The sequence below is a fragment of the Cucumis melo genome, chromosome 1 (assembly GCF_025177605.1).
Source record: "Cucumis melo cultivar AY chromosome 1, USDA_Cmelo_AY_1.0, whole genome shotgun sequence".
NCBI classification, from domain to species: domain Eukaryota; kingdom Viridiplantae; phylum Streptophyta; class Magnoliopsida; order Cucurbitales; family Cucurbitaceae; genus Cucumis; species Cucumis melo.
In genome coordinates, this window is record NC_066857.1 from 33,440,042 (window position 1) to 33,464,570 (window position 24,529).

The window sequence follows — 24,529 nt, forward strand, 5'->3', positions numbered from 1 at the left end:
GGAACAGAGAGAAATAAGATAACAATAATAAAAATGATGATGGTAAGCTATGAGTGAAATATTTGTTTGCTCGTTTTTTTTTTCAATAATGATTTATGTGGATTGCCACTACCATCCATAATTTTAAAAATTTGTAAATGGAGAGCCAATTATAATTTACATTAGCAATCTATTTAGATTAAATGACTAAATTATAGTTTACAATTTATAGTATTAAAGTATATAAATATAAAAATTAATATTCGAATATATATACGAAAAGAAAATTTCGATATTGTGTTGGAGGGTTTGATAGGATATGGTCGATAGTAGTGGCAGTGGTTTTGAACAATCCAACTGCTCTATTCTTCTCACCGTCGATGAAGATGACGATGGTCATTCGCATTCACAAACTCTCTCGCCCTTTCTCTCTCCTCCCTCTTTCTCTATCCTCCACCTCCCTCTTCTCCATTTCTCATTCCCATTCTCTCACTCTCAGGACCCCCCGCCGCAGATTCCACTCTACACCACTCTCAACTTCCTCCTTCATGGCCTCATCGAGGTTTCGTAACCTTGTTCATCTCAACGCGATCGTTTCCGAAAACGGCGGTGCCGGAGGCGGAGGCTCCAATGGCTCTGTTTCGTCCTCTTCAGCTGTAGCTTCTACTGAAGACGATGGTACTGGAAAGAGAGTTTCGTATTTTATTTTATTTTATTTTAGTTTACTTGTACTCTTGTGGCTGTTTCCTTCCGATCGTTTATTTAAAATAAGTGGTTTGGAGATGTTTAGTTGAACTGGTCAGATTTGGTGGGAATGATTTTATTATTATAAGATTATGGACTTCAGCAAATCATATTGGATTATATTGCTCTTCTGTGATCGTGATTAAGATTTTCGTCTTGCGCAAAGAAATTTACTTTTTCTCTGTTCATTTATATATTTATGTACATGTTTGTATGTATGCATGTGTTTTTCTATTACGTCCTATTTGTATTAAGAAGTGCTTAATGGAAATTCAGTATGTTCCTACCCGTGATTTTTGAGCTCTGTAACCAAGTTTGTTCATGGCTTGCTTGCATCGTGAAATCAAATAATTTCACATTGTTCGAACTGTTATTTGATGCTTGCAATGGTGTTTCTGACTCGTGATGCTTCTAATCAGAGGATTCAGTTCTGGGAGTTGGGTATCGGCTTCCTCCAGCTGAAATCAGGGATATTGTTGATGCTCCACCGCTTCCCATACTGTCATTCTCGCCATACAGGGATAAGATATTGTTCCTCAAGCGGAGGTCACTGCCTCCTCTATCTGAACTTGCGAAACCAGAAGAAAAGCTGGCTGGTATTCGTATCGATGGACAGTGCAATTGTAGAAGTCGAATTTCGTTTTACACTGGGATAGGGATTCATCAATTGATGCCTGATGATTCCCTAGGTCCAGAGTTGGAGGTACATGGCTTACCGGATGGTGCTAAGATCAATTTCGTTACCTGGTCACCTGATGGGCGTCATTTAGCTTTCACTGTTCGAATAGATGAGGAAGGTGGCAGTAGCGGTAAGCTTCGAGTTTGGGTTGCTGATGTGGAAACTGGGAAAGCTAGACCTTTGTTTCAGAATACAGACATCTATGTGAATGCAGTTTTTAATAATTTTGTTTGGGTAAACGATTCTACTTTGTTAGTTTGCACCATTCCCTCCTCTCGTGGAGATCCACCAAAAAAACCTTTGGTTCCTCGTGGTCCAAAAGTTCAATCGAATGAGCAGAAGAACATTATCCAAGCTAGAACCTACCAGGATTTGCTGAAGGACACATATGATGAGGATTTGTTCGACTACTACGCCACTTCCCTGCTTGTTTTGGGTTCACTGGAGGATGGAACAGTTAAGGAATTTGGCCCACCAGCTGTATATACGTCGCTGGACCCTTCCCCCGATCACAAATATATTTTGATCAGTACCATTCACCGGCCGTATTCTTTTATTGTTCCATGTGGAAGATTTCCTAATAGGGTAGATGTGTGGACAACTGATGGCAAATTTGTCAGGGAACTTTGTGATTTGCCTCTTGCTGAGGATATCCCTATTGCATTCAACAGTGTAAGAAAGGGAATGCGTTCCATCAATTGGAGAGCAGATAAGCCATCGACGCTCTACTGGTGTGCTTTGAGTTTCTAATATTATTTTTACTGCTCTTTTCCTCTTTGCATCTTTATTGACATTTTTTCTTATTTTTTTAATTATATTTAAATTTATGTGTCATGTGCACCATCTATGAAGATAGTTAGTTTGCGTTTACTAGTTATGTTAGCATTTGCATTTGTTTTAATGTGTTCATTTAAATTTATTTGTTTGTTTGTTTGTTTTTGTTTTTTTCAGGGTGGAAACTCAAGATGGTGGAGATGCCAGAATTGAGGTTTCTCCTCGTGACATTGTTTATACACAATCTGCTGAACCACTGGAAAGTGAACAGCCAGAGATACTGCATAAACTTGATCTCCGTTATGGGTACTTTTCCTTCCTCTGCCCTTTATCCTGGTCATAATTTTAGATAGTCACAAAGTTGAAAACACCTTTTACTACAACATTGTTCAAATTTAACAGAAGTTTATTTTTATTTGTATCTTACTCATGTATTCAGTTAAACACATTCCCTGGGAATACAGTACCCTGGAGATCTTGATCTCTGCAAAAACTAATAGTATGTTGTTAACAATTGAAACTGGTCCACCTTTGGGATTTAAAATCGTACATGGTCTCACCTATGCTTTCTTTTATTAATCTCTTATCATATAGTTTTGATAAAGACTAAAACATATATTTCTAATCTATGCTTCAAGTATTTCTATATCTTTTTGTACCATAACTACTAGTTTTCTTTTACAGATCTAAATCAAATGGACAACCTCCAAACTTCGTTTTAATATGTTTGTTATGTTTATTGCTGCAGAGGAATATATTGGTGTGATGACTCACTGGCTCTTGTTTACGAATCTTGGTACAAAACGCGCAAAATTCGAACGTGGGTAATCTCTCCTGGTTCTCTAGAGGACAATCCTCGCCTTCTATTTGATAGGTCATCAGAAGATGTGTATTCAGACCCTGGGTCACCAATGCAGCGGAGGACTCCTCTTGGGACTTACGTGATTGCAAAGTTAAAGAAGGAAAATTATGATGGAACATATGTTCTACTCAATGGTAGTGGTGCTACTCCGGAAGGGAACATCCCTTTTATTGATTTATTTGACATGTAAGTATTTAATTTAATCATATCTTGTTTAGTCACGCTTGTTAGTGCTATTAACAGAACACCGGTTCTGAAAATTTTCTTTCAGAAACACAGGCAGCAAAGAAAGAATATGGAAGAGCGACAAAGAAACTTATTATGAGAGTGTCTTAGCTTTAATGTCTGATCAGAAAGAAGGAGATTTAAATATTGATGAGCTGAAATTTCTGACTTCCAAAGAATCCAAAACTGAAAATACTCAGTACTACATTCTGAGGTGGCCTGGTAAGACAGCAAGTCAAATCACAAATTTCCCTCATCCATATCCACAGCTGGCTTCACTGCAGAAAGAGATGATTAGATACGAGAGAAAAGATGGAGTTCAACTAACAGCCACACTATATCTCCCACCAAACTACGATCCAGCAAAAGATGGCCCTCTTCCCTGCTTGATCTGGTCTTACCCTGGAGAATTCAAAAGCAAAGATGCAGCTGGACAAGTTCGTGGCTCCCCCAATGAGTTTGCTAGCATAGGTCCAACATCTGCTCTTCTTTGGTTGGCTCGGAGGTAGAAGTGCTGCTTCAAGATTATTGCCTTTAAGTTATTTTTGGATCATAGTTATTTATTTTTATGAATGGATTATATTTTATTTTGTACTGAACATAGTTTTTTAAGTCTTTCAGGTTTGCCATTTTGGCTGGACCAACAATACCTATCATTGGTGAAGGTAACGAGGAGGCAAATGATAGGTAACTGGTTGCCTATTTACTACAAAATCGGTTCCTTTTCCCCTTTCAATCCTCATTGTGTAGTTTGTTCCTGAAAGCTTATATTGTCTTTGTCTATATTTTTCTTTGACATTGATGCAAAAACTAAAAGCTTTTACCTGCATCTGGGAAGCATTCTGCAATAAGTAATTCTTGGATCTTTGGATGATTACAGTGTACTTACTACTTAGGTACATTGAAGCTGTCTCTAACGATAGTAAGGGTTAAACTAGAGATAGGTTTTACATAGCTAAGAAATATCCTGTAAGCAAAAATTAATTTATTGACCTCCTGTTTTATAATGTGGGTTTAGTATATGTGCAGATCATTGACTACAAACTACTTCACTATCGTATAACTGTCTAAGTTGCTTTGTATAATTGGATCTACATACATGCTGCATCTGATTGTCTTACAATGAAGTTGCCGAAAGAAAAAAAGTGTCTCACAATGAAAGTAGTTACATGCAGTTATTGCAATGTTTGAGAACTGAGATACGAAAAGATTGATAATATCATACTCAAGATCTGAGGACCTGAGGTTCTAGAATAATGGAGCTTCTTCGAGCACTATTTAGTCTTTATTACAATACCATCCACCACCACCACCACACTCACCAGCACCACATTCCTACTTGTTTGAATATTGAACATATATAGAACTTTATATACTTTTATCTATCTCTGCTTGTTTGAATATTTTCATTCATTGCTTCCTTTAAATAATCGAATTTTGTTAAAAAAGATACTAAAAGATACATATTTTTACTAGATACGTGGAGCAATTAGTTGCGAGTGCAGAGGCTGCTGTACAGGAGGTCATTAAACGGGGGGTGAGTGTTGTGTTTTCTTTATAAATATGTTCTTGGTCTATAACATAGCTAACCATGTTGATATGCCACCATGACTAGGTTGCTCATCCTGATAAGATTGCTGTTGGTGGACATTCATATGGTGCATTTATGACCGCAAACCTTCTGGCTCACGCACCCCATCTTTTTTGTTGTGGAATTGCTCGTTCCGGTGCCTATAACAGAACACTGACCCCTTTTGGCTTTCAGGTAGTTGCATGTTTAAACGCTCAAATTTCCTCTAACCATTGACCATACGGAAGTGATATGCCCAAAATTCCTATGGTTAAAAGTCTGTTCCAACCTTTCCACGCTCTTCTACTCTACGTTTCATTTGTTCTGCTAATCTGCGGTGTTATACTTTACTGTCACAGAATGAGGATAGAACTCTTTGGGAAGCAACCAGCACATATGTAGAGATGAGTCCATTTATATCAGCAAATAAAATCAAGAAGCCAATTTTACTCATTCATGGCGAAGAAGACAACAACCCAGGAACTTTACCCATGCAGGTATAGTCTGGAATTTTTAACTGTTTGGTTCTGTTTCCTTCAACAAATAAATAATGAAATAATAACCTAAGACAGCATCTTAATCTAACCTTGCGAAGCTGTAAGCAATATTATGGCTACAGTTTCATTTTTAACTCTCTAAGAAACTTATATATGGCATGCTTTGCAGTCCGATCGATTTTTCAATGCCTTGAAAGGCCATGGAGCATTATGTCGCCTTGTGGTTCTTCCCTTTGAAAGCCACGGTTATTCTTCACGGGAGAGTATCATGCATGTCCTCTGGGAAACTGATCGATGGCTGGAGAAATATTGTTCCTCCAACGCTTCTGATTTAGGTCAAGATGGGGATAAAAACAAAGAGGAAGGCAATGCTGCAGCAGATTCTGCAGGAAAAGTTGTTGCTGGTTCTGGTGGTGGTGGCACAGAGAGTTCAAGTCCTGATAATGATGGATTTTACTCTATTCAAAGATCATTCTTGTGGTAATTGCTGAAATACATAAATAAACTATCTTAACCTGGCGCCGTACAACAAAAAGTAAAGACAGGAAATATAATTCCTCTAACCCATATCATATGCATGACTTTTACTTTTCTCAAAAAAAAAAGAAAAAAAAAAAACCTGCAGTGCTATTACTTGCTTCTAGATGTATAGACTGTAGTACTTACGACAGAGGGAAATCCTTGCGAAGAAATTTTATCAGCTTGAATTAAAGAACATGCATGCTGGATGAAAACATAACTTTTGGTTCATGTTCGGCAAAAAGAGGAAGCTAAAAAATACTTATTTCTAATGCTTTTGTTTAACAACACTCTAGCTTGTCAAGGCAGGAGTTGGAGGTGTGACCAAGTGGTTTGCTATCATTAAGTTTTACTAGACTACGAATAAAACAGATAACGTAAACTTCTACTTGCATAATTTGTTTCATTCAATCAAGGATTCTCTACCATTTAATTGCAAATGCACAGCTTCTTCACGTAGATGATATATGGTACGTTGTGCAAGGTTTCTGTCTCTTTCACGTACTTATTACTTTAACACTTGGAACGTTCTGCTTTCGTTGTGTAGATGTTCTTGCTGGATCATTTTGCAGCCAAGATTGAAGTGAAGAATTAATTTGTAAAATAAGAAGCATGGTGGAGGACCTTCAAAGTACAACAACGTGGATTGGAATGGACGATACAGATCCATGCTTCTGAAGTGTAGCACTCCAGATTAAAATAAAGAGTTACTTTCGGTAAGAATTTTACATCATTTTTCTTTATTACAAAGACACATAATTCGGATAGCTTGTTCTGGTTGCTATATACATAATCTATGGAAGCGAAAATTCATGTGTATACAATTTGATCAACGGCTGCCTGAATCTTCAGAAGCAATAACTGTTTCCCTCCCCATAAGTTTCTAATGAATTGGAAATAGTATATAAATGTTGGCTCTATGCAACTATCAAGATGATGGTGAATTTAATGTGTTACATCTTATAACAAATGAAAGACTGTTCATTATTTAAGCTTTTCTTTTTCTAAATGCTTTTGATATTCTCCATCCATGTATTTTCCTTTTAGGGGTAATAGCAATTCTTTTCGTTATTGGTTGGCAACAGAAGATGCTTGTTTAGGAGTTTGGATAACCAAATATATCCTTTGGTTTGTTTAATAAGTGTAGGGTCAGGGCGAGACATTTTAGTAACATTATAACATTATAGATTCGACTCACATTGGCAAACAAAGGATCTACATTTTCCCCCTTTCACAATGTATTTGAAACACTTTATTTATATCAATATTTTATTTAGTATACTATATAGAATCAACTATTGAGTAAAAGGAGTTTGTTATTAATTTTATTAAGCGAAAGGTATCGTAATAAATGTAGGGTGGAGAAATTTAAACTTATGACCTCTTGTCTACGGGTATAATAAATGTCAGTTAAGTTGAATTCATATTCAACTAAGTTACTTAAAAGTTGACAATTAATAAATGTTGCAAGAATCTTTAGAATTTTGAATGACAACCATTGTCGATCATTTATGTGGTTCTAAGTCTTAATTTTTGTCGAAGAGGAATGTAAAATTCAAGGTTACTTGTGATTCTATGTGGACTCGGGCTTTCTCAATCACATTAACCAAAATACCCCTACATGGTACATGTTCGTATGCTACACGAATCTAGAATTTGCCAAACAATTTAAGCCTTTTGAAAGTGACGATCAAATAGATAAAATCACTTTTCTAACAAACTTTTAATAATTCAAAATCAAAACCAATTTTGATAATATAAATAAATGCAATGAGGTCGAATACTGCAAGTGATTCACAAAAATCTTGCAAATGTTAACAAATACTATATGATCTCCAAAAAAAATCACTACTCCTACTATTATTATTTGCTATAAGAAGCATGCATTGCAGAATTCCAGGACAGCTTCCGGCTCTAATGAGAATTCAAATGTGATTCACAAAAGAATAACAAATCATGAAATAAGGTTTATTAAACCACCAAAATCTGTCTCACTCATCTCTTATTTGCAGAAATTGTTGCAAAACGTAAACATGTCATCTCTGTTCCAAGAGCAATACAAAGAGGTTTTTCAAAAAAAAAATAAAAATGATAAACACAAGCTTGTGAATGTGTTCCATAATATCATGATAAGAGTAAGAGTGTAAGATCTATTCTTCATCAACAACGACACTGATCTCACCCTTCTCCAGTAGATCGTAGAAAGCTCTCACTTTCCTCTGCTCATTCCATTGATGCATTTTCCAAAAGCTACCAGCAAACAAAGCAAGTCCCATTCCTGTCAATATCTCCTTGACAACACTCGGTCCTTGTAGTGTGACATGAGCTACCCTGCCTGCAGCCATTTGCTTTTCACGTTTGAAAACGGTAACAAAATCTGCCCAAGGTGATCGAAGAAAAACACTCATAAGAACAATAAGACATTTAAACACATAATATTTTCTACTTTCATCCATTAAGAAACATAGTCCGAACTATTTGCAAGGACGAAGGGGAAGTTCAACGAAAACCTTCATAATTTAAGAAGAAATAATACTGCCCCTCACTACTTCAGTAACAAAACTTTGGAGTTCATTTGTAGTTATTATTATTATTTTACTCGCAATACAAAAAATAAATCAGCCCAAGTCGAAGGAAGTAAAGAAAATTTCAAAAGCCTCTACAGAATAAGGGGTCCAATGGTACAAAATAAAAAATAATCACAAAATTTTCTAGTTAAACACAACCAAAGGGAGCAGGTTTGGACCTCCCTAAAGATCTAACCTCCTCCCAGGTTATAATCACCCCTTCAAGTTCATTCTGTTCCCTTAAGTCAAATGCACTACAAAATAGCTAAAAGGAAGCATCATCCACAAGACAAGAAGCTCCCTTATCCTTGAGACAAAACTTTCTCCACCATTAAACAATGTAATCTATTACAGAAACTCGATTGAGAGACAATGGATGATGGCTGGCCATCTTATTCAACAACATTCTGTACTAACTTTGTTGATATTACGATGAATCCCCTGAGCATCTACTAATATCGCCTCTTGCTGTTATGGTTGAATTTCTCATCCACCCCTCCTATGTAGTATTGTATTTACTCTATTCCAACAACACTGCATTTCTCTACGTTAAGGAAAACACACATGACAACGAACCCTAGGATAGGCTTCCACTCACATAAAATGCATAAATCGGTTACCAAAGGGGAGCGATTAATCCATTCGAAACTCCAAAGTGCCCAGAAAAAATAAATAATAAAATAAAAAAGGGTCCGTCACTAAGTCAACACATCAAAACCCGAGAAATCCATTCAAACAAATCAGGATACAATCGCAGTCTCTCAAATCTATACCGAAGAAAAATCGAAACTAGGTGTTGCCCAAAAAAAGGGGGCAAAGCCCAAAACAGAAACCAATCCTTGGACCTACCCCAAATCAAATTCAGATACAAAAAGGTCCAAATCGGAAAGAAAACGAATCCTCATTTCAACAAGTAAGAGACATACGGGAACGGCATAGATTCAACATACCCAAAATCAGATGAAATTAAACGAAGAAACAAAAAAACCCAAAGATTAAGGAAGAGGAAAGTAGAGAGAAAGAAGGGAAATACAAGAGAAGGGTGGATCTAGAAGAAAAGTTAGGGTTTTTACCGGAGGAGATGAGAAGCGATGGGATGGCGCCTAGAAACTTTGTTTATGGTCTTCGAAGATCGCTGCGTCCAAACTCTTTTAAGACTCTCAATTTTCGCTTTGCCGATTGGGAGAGAGCGAGTGGGCCCACTTGAACACGTCAAGGTCAAGCCACCGTTTATTTAGTGTATATATATATACATATATATATATATAATGAAAAAAAAAAAGCTTTTGTTTTGTTTCGTAGAGTGGAAATGCTAATAGAAGATAGCAATGAAGATTCAAAGTGAGTATCTACACTTAATTAGATGTTGTAATTTGAAAAAATTAAAAAGTTGAGAGTTTTTTAATACAATGATGGCTGGGTGAATAACGAAATCAATACATTTATGAAGGAAGATATTGTCAATTACCATTCAATTTAAATCGAAGTTTTCTTATTTTTTTTTAAAAAGAATATAATGAAATTCTAATACTTCCAATGAGTCATGGAGATGTTTGAGGCGTGAGTTATATATTATAGCTTTTAGATTATAATACTACGCGTTTAGTAGAATTTCAAATACTAATACGATAGTCGTATTTGTAACTATAGTTTATTAGTAATTCATGCATATGCTTAGAAGTTCATTTATTTTACAAAATAATGTACAAGAACAACTATTATGGTATAATTATAAAGTTAATATAAGAAAAAGCTAACACAAACACAAATACATGGTAATAATAATACCCATAAGAAGAACAAATACTTGAGGAGGCCATTAACATCAAACCCCTTTTTCATTAATTGTCTTCTTTCTCATTCCTTCATGTGTTGGTGTAATGACTCAAAGAAACTGCCAAGCTGAAACAGAGATAATTGGAGTTTCCTTCCAACCAACAACCAAACATTTCTCATTCTTTTCCAAACTACAAAACTTCCCATAAGGAAACTCCTTTGATACCAACTTAGCTTGGCTCAAACATAAGTCACTGAATTCCATTTCTTCCATTCTGAACCTTGCAAAGAATGCCCTCCACACCTCTATCTTCACACTCCTCGCAACCCGATCACTCCCTTCCGATGCAACAATGTTTTCAATCCCTTTACCGCACAAGGCTTCCATCTTTCTTCTGCTGTCTTCATCCTCTTCAATGCAAATTTTCAAGCAGTCGAAGTACGAAGCAGTAAAAAACAACGCTTCGATAAAGCGATTCACAAATGATGATAGGTTATAGTTTGCCTCGATTTCGGAAACTACCATTATTGATGGGTTTAGATTTCGAATTACTTTCATTAGATTCTCCAAACTAGAAGGCCTTGAGATCATGTTTCTCAAAACTAAGGGACAGTAGATTGCCAGCATTTCATCATCTTCTGTTTCAAAGAGTTCTTCTTTTATCTCCATCATATCTGATACCAAGATTGCTTTGAATGAGAAAGGTATGTTTAGAGACTCGGCAACATTTTCCAACCACTTTCCCACCTGATCTATCGAGTAATATTTGTTTGTTACAACAGCAGTGATCTTAAGAAGCTTAATGGGAAGTTCCTTCAAATCTACAAGTGATTGCATAAAAGCTGACCAATGAACTCCACTTCTGATTTCAAGATCTATCAAATGAATTTTGTTGATCAGTTTCACATGTTCTAATATTGCTTGAACAGCAGTAAGATGCATCACTTGCTGAAAAGGAAGTTTCATGCATCCTCTAAGTACATCGAGGTTCATTTCTTCTTTTTGTTGCTCCTCAATTACTTCCCTTCCAGTTTCTCTTTGGATTCTTTTCCTAAGCGCTTTTGAAAAGTAATAAACGAGTCGTTGGACTGCGTTGCCATAAGGAGATGCAGTCCATTCACAGCGTTGAAGCAGCCGGCTCGCTCGGTCAAATTGCTGGTAGCCTACTTTTTCAGCTGCAGCAAAGAGGACATTGGCAAGCTCAACATCTTCTCTCTCGTCCTCCGACAAACCAGAGAGAGCGAAATCACACGGATGCGTCAGCATGTAAAAGTCGTCATGCCCCTCAGGAAAGAAATGAACATATCTTGCTCCAGCTACCCTAAATATCTCTTCAGTTGACAATGTTTTGTTCTCTTCACCGGCTTCATCGCCTCTTTTGTTAAGATTTTCCCCCTTCATCCTCTTGACTTTAGTACCGTAACTGTTCAGCAGCTGCAAAGAATCTAAACACGGATTCGAAACTTGTTTATTGGAGTTGAAACTAATAGAATCTGCAGACAGGTTTTCTGATATCTTCGACTTCTCTTGAATCAATTCGGAAATGGTAAAATCGTTACCGAACAGCAATTCGTCAAAAATAAGACAATCTGAGTTGGGGTGTTGATAGTTTGTTTGATCTACAATCTTGGAAATGTCTTGTTGGTAGAAGCCAAATTGATTTGCTGAAGGAAAGTTGAAATCTCCAAACTCATCCATTCTAAATGGACAGTCGTCTTCTTTCCCGTGTTGCTCTGTCTCCTGTTTCTCGTGTACGCCGCCATTAGAGGGGAAGAAAGTTTCTGGTTGTGAGCCACTGAAATCAAATGGTGTGAAGGAAAAGAAACCATCAGCCATTAAAAAGCAGAAGGAAGCTGATGAACAAAACCAATAAACAGTGTAACTCCAGAGATAAATTCTACTTTAAATCAAGCTGATGAATAAACCAAAGCTCAATGTCACTGCAGAGATTTCTCAAAATAAAACAGCCAAGAGTCTTCTTTAAATCTGTTTTTATTCGATATTCCCTAACAAATGTTAAAGAAAAGATCAAGAATCAAAGTTTATAAACTACTAAACAAGCTGGCAAGTTTGAATTGGACACAACAAAATGATATCAAACTCTATAACCTTTCTTCTTGTCATTTTCTAATCAGACAAATTAAAAAATGTTGAAATTTAAGCCATCAAAACAAACAAATAACATAGGTAATTTTTGTTGTCTCATTCCTTTTTCAGGATGATTACAAATAATGGAAATATAATAATACTCTAATCTCTTTGTATTGGAATCCACGATCACCATTTTCGATAGTTAAGAAATTTCATACGAAAGCAAAAATTGGAATTCAGTTGACTCTAAATAATATATAATCAGAACAATGATGGATGGAATATTCGAAAATTTCGTTAAAATTGAACTTTCTTTGATTGAAATGGAGAGAAATTTACTCAGAAAATAATTACAGAAAGGCTTTGAATCTCAGACGACTTCGATCGCTTTGAATTGGGAGAATTGGGAAGAATTTTCCTCCTTCCTTTCACGAAGCAAAAACTTCAAAAACCAAACAAAGCTTCTCAAAATCCTAACGAAACCGATCGCGACGATAAGGTAATACAGAGCCAAACTGCAGAAATCCGCCATAGTTGGATCCATAAGAAGCTCCATCATGCTTTCCGTAACCATCGCCGGAGATTCAGCTTCATCTCTCAATCTCCACCACCAAAATCCCCCAAAGCTCACCGCCATGACGATTTTTTCACTCCAATTCTCCTCCACCGGTGCTCCGAAAACGGTATCGTCAACGACCGGCTTCACCGCCACATTCGACCAATGAATCATAGCCGTATGCAGCCCCAGGAAGAACATCAACCGGCACCACAAACTTCCCCGCAATCCTAGACTCGAGTCATCAATTACAATCTCCAATCTCTGACCGATCCCCAAGGCCATACCGATCTGTAACACACATAGAACCAACCAAGCCGCACTCAGACCAGAGGATTTCGAGGGAAGAATCGATTTGCCGAACAAGTTATCGAGAAAAGCAGATATAGAAATAAAGGAAATGAGAACTAATAGAAGAACTCGATCGGCGGAGAGGATGGAAGGAAAAGGGGTCGAAAGAGGGAGAAAAGCGTGAAGATAGTGAGAATGAACGAGTCTGCAAAAGAGAAGGAAAGAAATTGGAAGGGAGAGTGAGAGGAAAGTGAGAGTGAAGAGATGAAAGAGTTTCTTGAAGAGAAAATTGGGATTTTGGAACCATTTTTGAAACGCCATAGCCATAACTCTGAATTTGCGGAAGGAAATGAAGAATATGAGAATGTAAATAAGGAGAAGGAAAGAAGAAGATGTGAACGTTGAGTGGCGGCCACGTCTAGAGGTTTGAATTGGTTGGCAAATGGCAATGCAAATGCCAATGGCGTACATTATAAATATATAATATATCAAACCATATAATATATATATAAGTTATGTTCATATTATTATTCTATGCTTTCTTTTCTTTAATCTTCATAAAATATAACTTCTTCTTCTTCTTCTTATTCTTTTTGTAGTGTACGCATCTGCCTCATATAGTACACAGAAAGAGCATAAGAGAGCCCTAAATTGACACATCGAGCTAGTAAATATATACTTATTGACAAATAGACTAACCGAGGACGAACTAACATCCTACAACTTAAAGTGCTAGAGACGTCCTTAACACACTTATCGTCACACTCGACCATGGACACATGTTAGAGAATTGACTTATAAATGGGCTCATTAAACTACTACCCCAAAGAATTATAAGTAGTATACAAGGGAGACTTTTTTTTTTTTTTTTTTTTTTTCCATTTCTCCTGTGCTTAGTTAAATTTGCTAGTCTTAATACTAACTTTAGCATTGGAGTGTATTAGGTTCAATATCACATAAATATAAAGATCGAGACCATATACTAGAAGGAAGCAAGTTGGAAGTCAAAGTCGATGGACACCTACAATGTAACCCAATTGGATGAGATTTGAATTCCAACAAGTTTTAGTTAAAAATTTGTCTCTATAATGATTTGAGAAAAGTTAATTAGAACTTACTTTCTAGGTTGGAATTGTGTAATTATGATTTTGGTAAAATCCTTATAAATGATCTATAGAATATTTTTAAAATATAATTAAATCGGAGAGCTGAAATTCTAAATTATTGAACAACTTATGCTAAATTTGACATTTTTCCAACAAAAAAATCAAGAGGTTTGGGGATCAAATCCTCGTGCCTACCTAAAAAGAATTCTAATATTTTTCAAACTAATATAGGAGTCGAATTATAGTTTAACCAATAATTTATTTATTATAAAATTAATTTAAATATTATATTTAATAGATCCATAAAATTTAATTTTGTATATAAAAAAACAGATCGATACAAATCTTAAAATTTAAGATCTAAACTTACCACAAATATAATCGAAGATTTGAATCAAAAAGTAATAGAATCATTCATTGAGAAAAGTGATGAGATTTGTAGTAATGTAATTGAATGCATTAAATGTAACATGTATATGTTGTTAAACAAAAGGTCAAACGTGCCTCTTCAAATAAACATGGTAGATGATTATTATCTTATTAAATGTCTATGATCCAATACCAATTATTAAACTACCAACATTAATATAATGTTCTTATGGATATTTAGATTATTATAAGGATACATACAATTTCACATTATTGCACAACAACTTTGAATAAGAACGGATTTAAACATTTGAATAAGAACGGATTTAAACATCAAAGTGAGCATAATTTAATTGACATTTAAGAACTATAGTTCAAATTTCTTACTTTAATTCCACTCGAAAAACTAAAAGCAAGAACTTATTTAATAAAATAAAAATTTATTTTTATCTTTAAAAATATTTATTTTAATTTTGGAATAAGATATCGATATCATAATTCTTTTTTTTTAAGATTTATCTTTAATTTTTAATATCAATTTTAAAAAAGGATAGTTGCAAAAATATAGTAATTAGCTTCAAAATAATTAAATATATAGTATCATTTTAAAATTTTTACAAATATAGCAAAATCTGTCAAAGCCTATCAATGTTAGAAGTGATAGACTATATTATAAATATTGGTATATCAATGATAGATTAAGTAATAGATTTTGCTATATTTACAATTTTTAAAAATATTACTTTATACTTAATTATTATTCCATTAATTAAACACATTTAATACATATTATGTGATAAGATTGAAATGTTAATTTCAATAATTAGAAAACAAATAAAATTAAATATTTAGGTATTATTATAATAGACATTTCATACAAATTTAAAATTGCATGCATGTGGGGGTTTTTTAAATTGCAAATATATAGAATTTTGGTAAACATATAAATAATGATATAAAGGTGAAGGTATGTTCATATCTTTTAATTAATCCAACCTAATGATTATTTATAAATTTCTTAGAACAATTATTCTTTATTTCTTCTATGGTAAAGTGGTTGGTTAGTAGTTCTTAGCTTTAAGTGCAAATATTATTGAATGATTAAAGGATTAGAATCTTACTTTTGGTTTTTGAAGCAATCAATCATATTCTTCTACCCGATGAACCAACATTATACAAATTAAAGTCTCGTTAGATAACAATTATTTAGACCACATAACTGAGTTATATCTCAATTATTATTTATCACGTTTACTTTGAATTACAAATTTGTAATATTTATTGTCTCTAATGGTGGCAACAACGATAATGATAGTTTTCAATCCCGATTAAACGATCAGTTTTGATTACAGATTTGAAGGTAGACCCACAATTTCTTAAGATTTTTTTAGTACAAGGCGGTTAGGGTGGGGGTTTTGAACAAGAACTTATATTTACCTTTTATGTTCGTTAGTCGTTAATGTAAGTTTTAAGATAAGATCTCGTAGACACAATTCCTTATGCTTAAGGAGTACAAGTTTTGTAACCTAAGGAAACTTACTTACTTTTCATATCATTATCGATTTATTACATTTCCACTTAAATATGTATTACATTTCGACTTAAATAGATGGTGAAGTCGGTTTTTTTGTTTTCTATTTTTAAAAGTTAAACCTATAAACATTCCTTCCATTTCAAAAAACTAAGCTAAAATTTAAAAACTAGAACTGTTTTAATAACCATTTAATTTTTTTGTTTAAGTTTTTTTTTTTTGGTTTTTGTAATTGTTTTTTATTTTCTATTTTAAAAAATTAAAAGAAAACGATGTCTTATAGTAGTGTTTTTATTTATTTGTTTGTTTAAAAATCAAGAGAAGTTTTTTTTATTGACAAACATTGCTTTATTTGAAAGTTTTTATAAAAAATCATATTATAATTTTAAAATAAAAATATCATATAAATAAAACAACGATATAAATATTTTAAAGAGGCATTTTCATATATAACGTAATAAACCAAAATATTTACAAAAATAACAAAATTAATCATATATTCTATTGTATAGACATGGATAAAATATGAAATTTTATTATAGTTTTATAAATATTTTCGACATTTTTTTTAAATTTAAATTTACAATAACTTTCCTACTTTTAGTAGCATTGATCAATCACATTTTAAATGAACAAAAATAATACAAAAACTAAACATAGGGTAGAACGTTACAAACTTTGATATGGAAAGTATAGATAACAGCTCAATTGTGCTAAGCCAATTTTGACAATCAAATTATTTACATTTTTAAAACATTAGTCAATAAATTGGATAACAAAACATCAAAATCTATTTCAAATCGAAAATATATATCTTTGATCTTTTTTTTTTTTTTGTAGCAAATGAAATTATGAAATTTATATCGTTAATTTATTCCATAGATTATAAAATTTTAAAACAATTTAAAAGTTTTAGGCTTTTATCGTCTTCGTGTTAACTTTTAAATTTTCATCTTATATTTTTGTTATTGAAAACATATTTCACCTTTTAATTTAATCATCCAATCTCAACTAATTTTATCATTTAAAATATTTATCTTAACTCAAATACTTATTTAAATTTAAAATATAGACGCTTGCAAAAATAGCAAAAGATTTTATGATAACAGTGTCTATATCACTATATTTTTTAAATTTGTTTTAAATTGTAAAAACAGCAAATTTAAAAACGGACAATATTTGATATCATTAATTATTTGTCATATTTTTATATTCATAATATATAAAAAAAGTATTATGGAACTGTTTTTTTCTAATTTTTTTTTTGTTATTTATGTAATTTCTTTAAAATAAGAAATTTCAGCATGAAGCCAAAAATAAATATTGAGTAAAAAAATAATAAAATTAAGAATGTATATTTTGAAGGAAAAAAACTCCAAAAAGCAAATTAAAATGTTATAGATTAAATTGAGATCAAAACTTAAAATTTAAAAATTAAAATTACATATAACTTTTTAAAAGATTTTATAAATATAAAATTTAACTTTTATTTATTTTAAAGAAAAAGGTATTCTAGATAACAAATTTTAAAATTAGAAAAAGTATTATTTAGAAATAAATTTAAAAGATACGATAAAAGAAAATATTTAGATTTCTAAGTTTAATAAAGTAATCGATATTCAAATAAGGAAAAAAAAAGTCGATTTTCAAATAAGGAATAAAAAAAAAAAGTCGATTAATTGTTTTCCTTTTCCTTAATGGAAACAGATTTTTCCTTTATAAATTAAACGCAATCTCTCCAACGCTCTAACCATCCATTCTTCTTCTTCACATATTCAATCGTCTTTTTCAAAAGCTTTTCTCTTTTAACAATGGAGGATTGGGTTCTACTGAAGGTTTTAGGTGAAGGTTCTTGCGGCTTAGTTTGCTTAGCAAAACAAATCACTAAAGAAGAATCTGATCTTCATTATTATTTTGCTGTCAAGCGTGCTTCTCTTCGATATAATTCTGCTTCATTGTTGTGGGAAGAACATGTCTTGAAACATTTAACGGATTGTCCGGAAATTGTTCAATATCTAGGGAGTGAGGTAACTGGAGGAGGAGATTTTCTTGATGATAAGGAACTTTACAATTTGAAGCTAGAGTATGCTGCTGGAGGGACATTAGCTGATTTGATCAAACAAAGAAATAAGTTACCTGAGGATGAGGTGAAGAAGTATCTTCAAATGATACTTAAAGGTCTTTCATGTATTCACCGTAAAGGGTTTGTTCATGTCGATCTTAAGCCTGATAATATTCTTGCCTTTCCTCAAAGCGATGGAAAGATGAAATTGAAAATTGCTGACTTTGGACTTGCTGAGAGATTTAAACATGGGGAGGATGATCAAGAAGACAAAGGGTGCGAGCACTATGGCGCATTGAGGGTTAGAGCGACACATAGATATATGTCACCTGAATCCATCGTTCTCAAAGAGATCGATGGTTTGCATGATATTTGGTCGTTGGGTTGTGTTTTGGTTCAAATGGTTTCTGGAGAGCGAGTGTGGAATGATTGCAAAAATTATGAAGAATTAATGACAAAACTTTTGAATAGCAAAGAAATACCAATAATACCGAAGGAATTATCCAAACAAGGTATAGATTTTCTTGAAAAATGTTTTGTTCGAGACTATAAACAACGGTGGACAGCTGATATGCTACTCCAACATCCCTACCTCAATGAACAAAATAAAGATACGAGTGATGATGAGAAGCTTAAACTTCCAAAGACCGCTTTTTTGCCTCATCAATTCTTCAACAGAAAGGCTGATATGCTAAAGAACGGTGATGAGAAGCTTGAACTTCCAAAAAAGGCCATTTTTTTGCCTCATCAATTCTTCAACAGAAAGGCTGATATGCTAAAGAACGGTGATGAGAAGCTTGAACTTCCAAAAAAGGCCATTTTTTTGCCTCATCAATTCTTCAACAGAAAGGCTGATATGCTAAAGAACGGTGATGAGAAGCTTGAACTTCCAAAAAAGGCCATTTTTTTGCCTCATCAATTCTTCAACAGAAAGGCTGATATGCTAAAGAACGGTGATGAGAAGCTTGAACTTCCAAAAAAGGCCATTTTTTTGCCTCATCAATTCTTCAACAGAAAGGCTGATATGCTAAAGAACGGTGATGAGAAGCTTGAACTTCCAAAAAAGGCCATTTTTTTGCCTCATCAATTCTTCAACAGAAAGGCTGATATGCTAAAGAACGGTGATGAGAAGCTTGAACTTCCAAAAAAGGCCATTTTTTTGCCTCATCAATTCTTCAACAGAAAGGCTGATATGCTAAAGAACGGTGATGAGAAGCTTGAACTTCCAAAAAAGGCCATTTTTTTGCCTCATCAATTCTTCAACAGAAAGGCTGATATGCTAAAGAACGGTGATGAGAAGCTTGAACTTCCAAAAAAGGCCATTTTTTTGCCTCATCAATTCTTCAACAGAAAGGCTGATATGCTAAAGAACGGTGATGAGAAGCTTGAACTTCCAAAAAAGGCCATTTTTTTGCCTCATCAATTCTTCAACAGAAAGGCTGATATGCTAAAGAACGGTGATGAGAAGCTTGAACTTCCAAAAAAGGCCATTTTTTTGCCTCATCAATTCTTCAACAGCACGGCTCAACAATCTTGTAATGATCAGTAGATTTGGTATCTTGAAGTTTAATTAAAGCAATTAACTGTGCATTCCACTGTTTATGATTTATTGATAAATAGCAAATTATTTAACTTGTTTGATTCGATAGTTCGGTAATCTTTCTTCACTTTATGAACAAACAAACAAGTGTAAATCTAAATTTTATTTTGTTTTAATGAAAATGGCAAAGAGAAGAGTTTAATTTTAGACAACTCTGGTTGGTTTGAAGTGGGATGTTCATTGTCAGATTCATTTAAAAATTTCTATCTATTTTGGAGATTCGATTGATTCCTCAACTAATTTAGATGATTTGTATTTTGGATATGTTTCTAGCTACGAGAAACAAATAAGTAAATTTTCGATTTCATTCTACTCTAATTTTTACCTTTACCTTAATAAAATATTTACAAATATAGTAAGTGATAATAAATGATCTTTTTAAGTACTATATTTTTTAACATGAATATTTCAATTTAATACATATCTATTAAATTGAAGTATATATATTTTGTCATCCATTAAGATGTCTACCATGAAATTAGAACAAAATTAAGTTGACTTAGTCAGAGTTAAAAGAGAAACCCCGTTTAGGGAAGTTTTGGATAATCTCCTAGAACATGGGAGCTTTCATTATTTAAAGCCCCCCTTAACAATGTACACGTAATAATTTTTCCTGAACGATGCTAAAAAAAGCTTTTTTTTTTTTAAAACCAAAAAGAACCATTAATTTAGTCCGACCTTAAACTTGAAGCCAATTTAATTATCTAATCGAATCCTACTATTTGTTCTACATTCATCGTTTTAATTAACAGAAGTGTATATTCTATAATCGGCAGTTTTTTCAAGGTGCAAAATTATGAACATTTGAAATCCATAATTATATGTTCTAAAGAATAGGAAAGAAAAGATTGATTAAATTTTTCTGATATGTACTTAAAAATGGGGTAGCGTCATCATCACAATGGCTACAGGCACTTGAAAAATATTCAAAAACATTTCTCCCATCATCGTCTCTGCAAGTATATATCTATCTAAGTTCGTTTGAAGAGAATTAATGAACAAAATGCAAAGAGAGCTCAAAGCTAAGAATCTAGCAGGTAGTTTCTGTTAACTGCTCTTGAATTGCTTTGTAACACACAAGACTGCAAAGAGGAAGCTTCGACTTCGAATCTCGATACTTATACGGATTTGAACACGATGGACCCGCACAGTTTTCACGCAGGGGTGGATAGCTGAAGCACACATTGTATAAAGGTATTCAGATCATTGACGAATCAATAATGCAATGTTTTACTGTTTTAAGGAGAAGTCGAGAGGCATGTCAAAAGATAAATACCTGCAGGGCCGAGATTCAAATATGCTTGGAAATCCCATATCGTTTGGAAAGGTCACCACAGTACCGGAAGGACCCATGACCCATCTGATGGTGTTTGATAAGAGCTTCTGAGCATTTGCAGCCTTCTCCTGTGAAAAATAGAGGAAACAAAATCAAACTGATGGTCCCTGATGGTCCTGTACTATGTCTGATACGAAATTCAAAGTTATAAAATTTGACCCTTTACATACCTGAGCTAATTCTTCCTGGCGTTTCTTCATTTTATCTTCCCGTTTCTTCCGGCTTGAATCTTGACCGAGTATCTTCCTGATTGCCTCAGCCTACAAGAATCATTCAGAAACAGGCTTTAGATCCAATCAGAAATAGTGCATAAGAATATCGAATATGAATAAATAATACAAAGAACTGGTGAAGAGAGCAAACCTCAGATTCCCTAGCAGCCTTCTCTACTTGCATCCTCCGTCTCTGAGCAGCTTCTGCCTTCTTGAGTTGCTGTTCTACATCAGTGAGTTTCTCTTTTTGCTCTATTTACAAACAAAATATGAACATTAGAAATAGTAACAATAAAATTTGCAAGATAGAGAGAGTGAAAAGTTCACATCAACGTAAATGTCAATATGGATTGAAGTTGCTTACTTCTGGGTGGAGCAGGTGGTAAACCATTCGGAAATTCAATTAAACTACCACCTCGAGCAGATGATGCATCTTTGCTAGACTGAAGAGCTCTCTGACGTGTGGTAAGAGTAATTTCTCTCTTACCCTCCATCAATGTGTCGATGGATTCCTTCCTCTGCTTCTTATGATTACCATCAGCATCACCGTCAGATACCGACTCTTCTTCTTCCTCATAATCTTTGTCATCAGAAGCCATATCTGATCTTACCTTATGCTTTGATGCACCGTAATTCTCCATACTAGAAATGCTGGACAGTTTCCGCTGCTTCTTGCTTGGTTCTTCACCATCATCACGGTACCCTGCATAAGCCTTCGAAGTTCTAAGCTTCTCCAAATACCGTATCTCATCGTCGTCGTCGTCGTCAAAATCTCCATCAAGAACACGCTTCTTTGAAGCTCTTTTACTCTTCCGGAGTGACTCTGCTCCATGCTTCCCAGCAGAATTCCTCCCAGGCATCTTCCCTGTCAATGTTTCCTCCTTTTCAAGACCAAAACCACCCGTAGAAAAGTCTCTCCATGGAACTCCATGCAAACCGCCCCTTCTTTCTGAAGGGGAATGATTTCCATTAAAGTTTTCCTGCTTTTGGAAACACATAAGAGAATATAATATACCAGTTCAAGTGTTGCTAACTTATTTGGTAATAACCTATACGATAGCACTAACGTAAACTTCCACATGAGTAACGTCCCATCCACGCCATTACAAAAAGAAAAAAATGTCAAATTCTCATCCACAGAATTATTGCTTAGTAAATGTAACTATCAACTCCACTATATTATTCTATAAGTCGATTGCTTGACATCAATCGCGTATAAACCTACTATGGCATTGAGAAAGAAAAAGATGATGCACATAGAAAGCAAAGAGCAAGAAAACCATTGATACACCAACTAGTAAAACGGAGTCTGTCGAGTACCTGAAAGTTATGCTTGTGTTGCTGCCTATGACCATCTGAAGGTTGAGAATTGCCTTTAGATGTGCCATTGGGAGGGGAATTGGCTTGAATAGTACGGGTGACCCCACCAACCCTAAGTTTTACCTTCTTAACCTTGTTATCATTCGCTAATTCTTCAACATAAAGTCCTTTCTGTCCAGAACTTGAACTTTCACCACCATACCTTCCACCATATGGATCGATGCTGCTTGACTCCGATTCCATACCATCAGACGCCTTGCTGGTGCTTCTCCAATTAGCAGGGGCAAGGACGCCTTCGCTGCTACGTTTACTATCATTAGCACTTCGTCCAGGTTCACTCCGATAATATGAACTGAAACTTCCATCTTTTTTGCTTCTTTTAAGAAAATGTTCACTTTCAGGTCCACTAGCAGAAGAGCCTCTAGATACACATTGATTGAGGCTTAATTCTTTTCTCCCAGGAGTACCATCACCACAACCATTCTCATCACTGGAGAACTTGACTGCATCATCTGAAGGTGGCGTCGAAGATGAAGGGGAAGGATCTATACCTTCGCCTAATTGCTGTGACTCAAGTCGAGGCCGACGAGAAGGGCGACTCCTTTTCCGCCTCATAGTAGAGCTTCCATAAATCCCCAAAGTCCCAAACTCTTCCATTACAAAATTCTCTCAATTGGCAGCAAGACCACACAGCATAAGCCTTATGAACCGAATCACGAATAACAATAGTAGGTTATTATTTCAACAACCCTGAAAATAACCATAAACAGTGAACCTTCAGAAGAAAATCAAGTAAATAACAATAAACGCCACAATAACTTAACTTGATTAAATTCAAACATGAAAAATCCAGAGTCATTCCTAAAACACGAACCAAAAAAATAAGTATACAACACTTAAACTCAGAACAATTCACTACATTAACAGACATCCAAACGAAAACTTCAGAATAAGAATAAGAGAAAAGAAAGATTTTAAGAAAGCAACAACTCAAGGAATCAAAACAGGAGGCAAAAAAACACAATACCAATACACTACCAGCAATCAATTGCAGGCTCAACAATAAGAAATAATAAATAAAAAAACCATTAATATAAGAAAAGAAACAGTCTAATCACAACACCTCCAAATCAAAAGCCAAAACACAACCCCCATACAAATCGCTCATTAAAAAAAAAAATCCCCCAAACATTCATCGTTATTCACAAAGAAACAAAACCAAGAACAACCCATGAAGCCAAAAACCTCAAAAAGGGGCAAAAATCAACAAACCCAGATACCAAACCCAAAAAAACAAAAACCCAATAACAGCATAAAGGAGGTAACCCCATTACCTGGCGAAGAAAGAGCAAAACCACCACCAAGAAATCGTCGAACCCAGAAAGCCAACAGGGAAAAGAGAGAGACCCAGATGGAGAAACGCAGAGAAGAATAAAAGAGAGGGAAAAGAAAATAAGGGAAGAATCGATAGAAGAATAGGAACGAGAAGAGGAAAAGAAAAAAGGGGGTCGTTGTTAGAAAAGGGAACTAGGGTTAGAAGAGAAGAAGAATTAGGGAAAATAATGGGAATGAGAGAGAAAGAAGAAAGAAAGGAGAGGGAGTGGTGGTGGTGATGGTAAAGGAGAGGACTAATAATCTCCCTCTCGTTCACCATTTTTTGGCTAATTCCACTCCACCCCCTCTCTCAAACACACCCCCAAAATCCCCACGCTGTGATTTTTTTTGGGTTCCCCCTCTCTTGTCAAATGCGGTCACACGACTCAGTGAGCCAACTCGAACAGACCCATCTTTCTCTTTCTCTTTCTCTTCGCCCCCCTTTCTTCTCTACTACTTCTCTCTACTCGCGCTGCAAGTATGTGCGT

General features: G+C 34.5%; 6 protein-coding genes across 10 annotated transcripts; 2 read left to right on the forward strand and 4 right to left on the reverse strand.

The window, feature by feature from the left end:
* Positions 1 to 270: 270 nt before the first annotated feature.
* LOC103492756 (probable glutamyl endopeptidase, chloroplastic) lies at positions 271 to 6,841 on the forward strand. Of its 2 annotated transcripts, XM_008453259.3 has the most exons (11): positions 271 to 657; positions 1,143 to 2,133; positions 2,354 to 2,482; positions 2,925 to 3,224; positions 3,310 to 3,768; positions 3,885 to 3,950; positions 4,740 to 4,800; positions 4,879 to 5,028; positions 5,193 to 5,330; positions 5,500 to 5,810; positions 6,397 to 6,841. In XM_008453259.3, coding segments are annotated over exons 1-11 (2,904 nt in total). In that variant the 5' UTR covers positions 271 to 359; the 3' UTR covers positions 6,398 to 6,841. The 2 variants fall into 2 exon arrangements, with proteins under 2 accessions (XP_008451481.1, XP_050943611.1); XM_051087654.1 differs by having other exon boundaries at positions 5,500 to 6,841.
* A 955-nt stretch (positions 6,842 to 7,796) lies between these two features.
* LOC103492755 (cytochrome c oxidase subunit 5C-like) lies at positions 7,797 to 9,657 on the reverse strand. Of its 2 annotated transcripts, none has more exons than XM_008453258.3 (2): positions 9,490 to 9,657; positions 7,797 to 8,226 (listed from the first exon to the last, which is right to left on the reverse strand). In XM_008453258.3, the coding sequence occupies exon 2, from the start codon at positions 8,192 to 8,194 to the stop codon at positions 8,000 to 8,002; it is 195 nt and encodes a 64-aa protein (XP_008451480.1). In that variant the 5' UTR covers positions 8,195 to 8,226; positions 9,490 to 9,657; the 3' UTR covers positions 7,797 to 7,999. The 2 variants fall into 2 exon arrangements, with proteins under 2 accessions (XP_008451480.1, XP_016901077.1); XM_017045588.2 differs by having other exon boundaries at positions 9,367 to 9,516.
* Positions 9,658 to 10,101: 444 nt separating this feature from the next.
* Positions 10,102 to 12,107, reverse strand: LOC127143774 (DELLA protein RGL2-like). Its single transcript, XM_008453255.3, has one exon. The coding sequence runs from the start codon at positions 12,027 to 12,029 to the stop codon at positions 10,302 to 10,304; it is 1,728 nt and encodes a 575-aa protein (XP_008451477.2). The 5' UTR covers positions 12,030 to 12,107; the 3' UTR covers positions 10,102 to 10,301.
* On the reverse strand, positions 10,102 to 13,610 carry LOC103492753 (uncharacterized). Of its 2 annotated transcripts, none has more exons than XM_051087678.1 (2): positions 12,624 to 13,610; positions 10,102 to 11,988 (listed from the first exon to the last, which is right to left on the reverse strand). In XM_051087678.1, the coding sequence occupies exon 1, from the start codon at positions 13,600 to 13,602 to the stop codon at positions 12,655 to 12,657; it is 948 nt and encodes a 315-aa protein (XP_050943635.1). In that variant the 5' UTR covers positions 13,603 to 13,610; the 3' UTR covers positions 10,102 to 11,988; positions 12,624 to 12,654. The 2 variants fall into 2 exon arrangements, 1 of the variants encoding a protein (XP_050943635.1); XR_007822506.1 differs by having other exon boundaries at positions 11,004 to 11,988; positions 12,095 to 13,610.
* Positions 13,611 to 17,948: 4,338 nt separating this feature from the next.
* On the forward strand, positions 17,949 to 19,780 carry LOC103492884 (uncharacterized). Its single transcript, XM_008453430.2, has one exon. The coding sequence runs from the start codon at positions 17,949 to 17,951 to the stop codon at positions 19,746 to 19,748; it is 1,800 nt and encodes a 599-aa protein (XP_008451652.2). The 3' UTR covers positions 19,749 to 19,780.
* Positions 19,781 to 20,647: 867 nt separating this feature from the next.
* LOC103492752 (uncharacterized) lies at positions 20,648 to 24,529 on the reverse strand. Of its 2 annotated transcripts, none has more exons than XM_008453254.3 (7): positions 24,002 to 24,529; positions 22,668 to 23,417; positions 21,712 to 22,327; positions 21,499 to 21,599; positions 21,306 to 21,395; positions 21,076 to 21,203; positions 20,648 to 20,971 (listed from the first exon to the last, which is right to left on the reverse strand). In XM_008453254.3, exons 2-7 carry the CDS (start codon positions 23,322 to 23,324, stop codon positions 20,830 to 20,832), a joined length of 1,734 nt encoding a protein of 577 aa, XP_008451476.1. In that variant the 5' UTR covers positions 23,325 to 23,417; positions 24,002 to 24,529; the 3' UTR covers positions 20,648 to 20,829. The 2 variants fall into 2 exon arrangements, with proteins under 2 accessions (XP_008451476.1, XP_008451474.1); XM_008453252.3 differs by having other exon boundaries at positions 21,712 to 22,330; positions 24,002 to 24,463.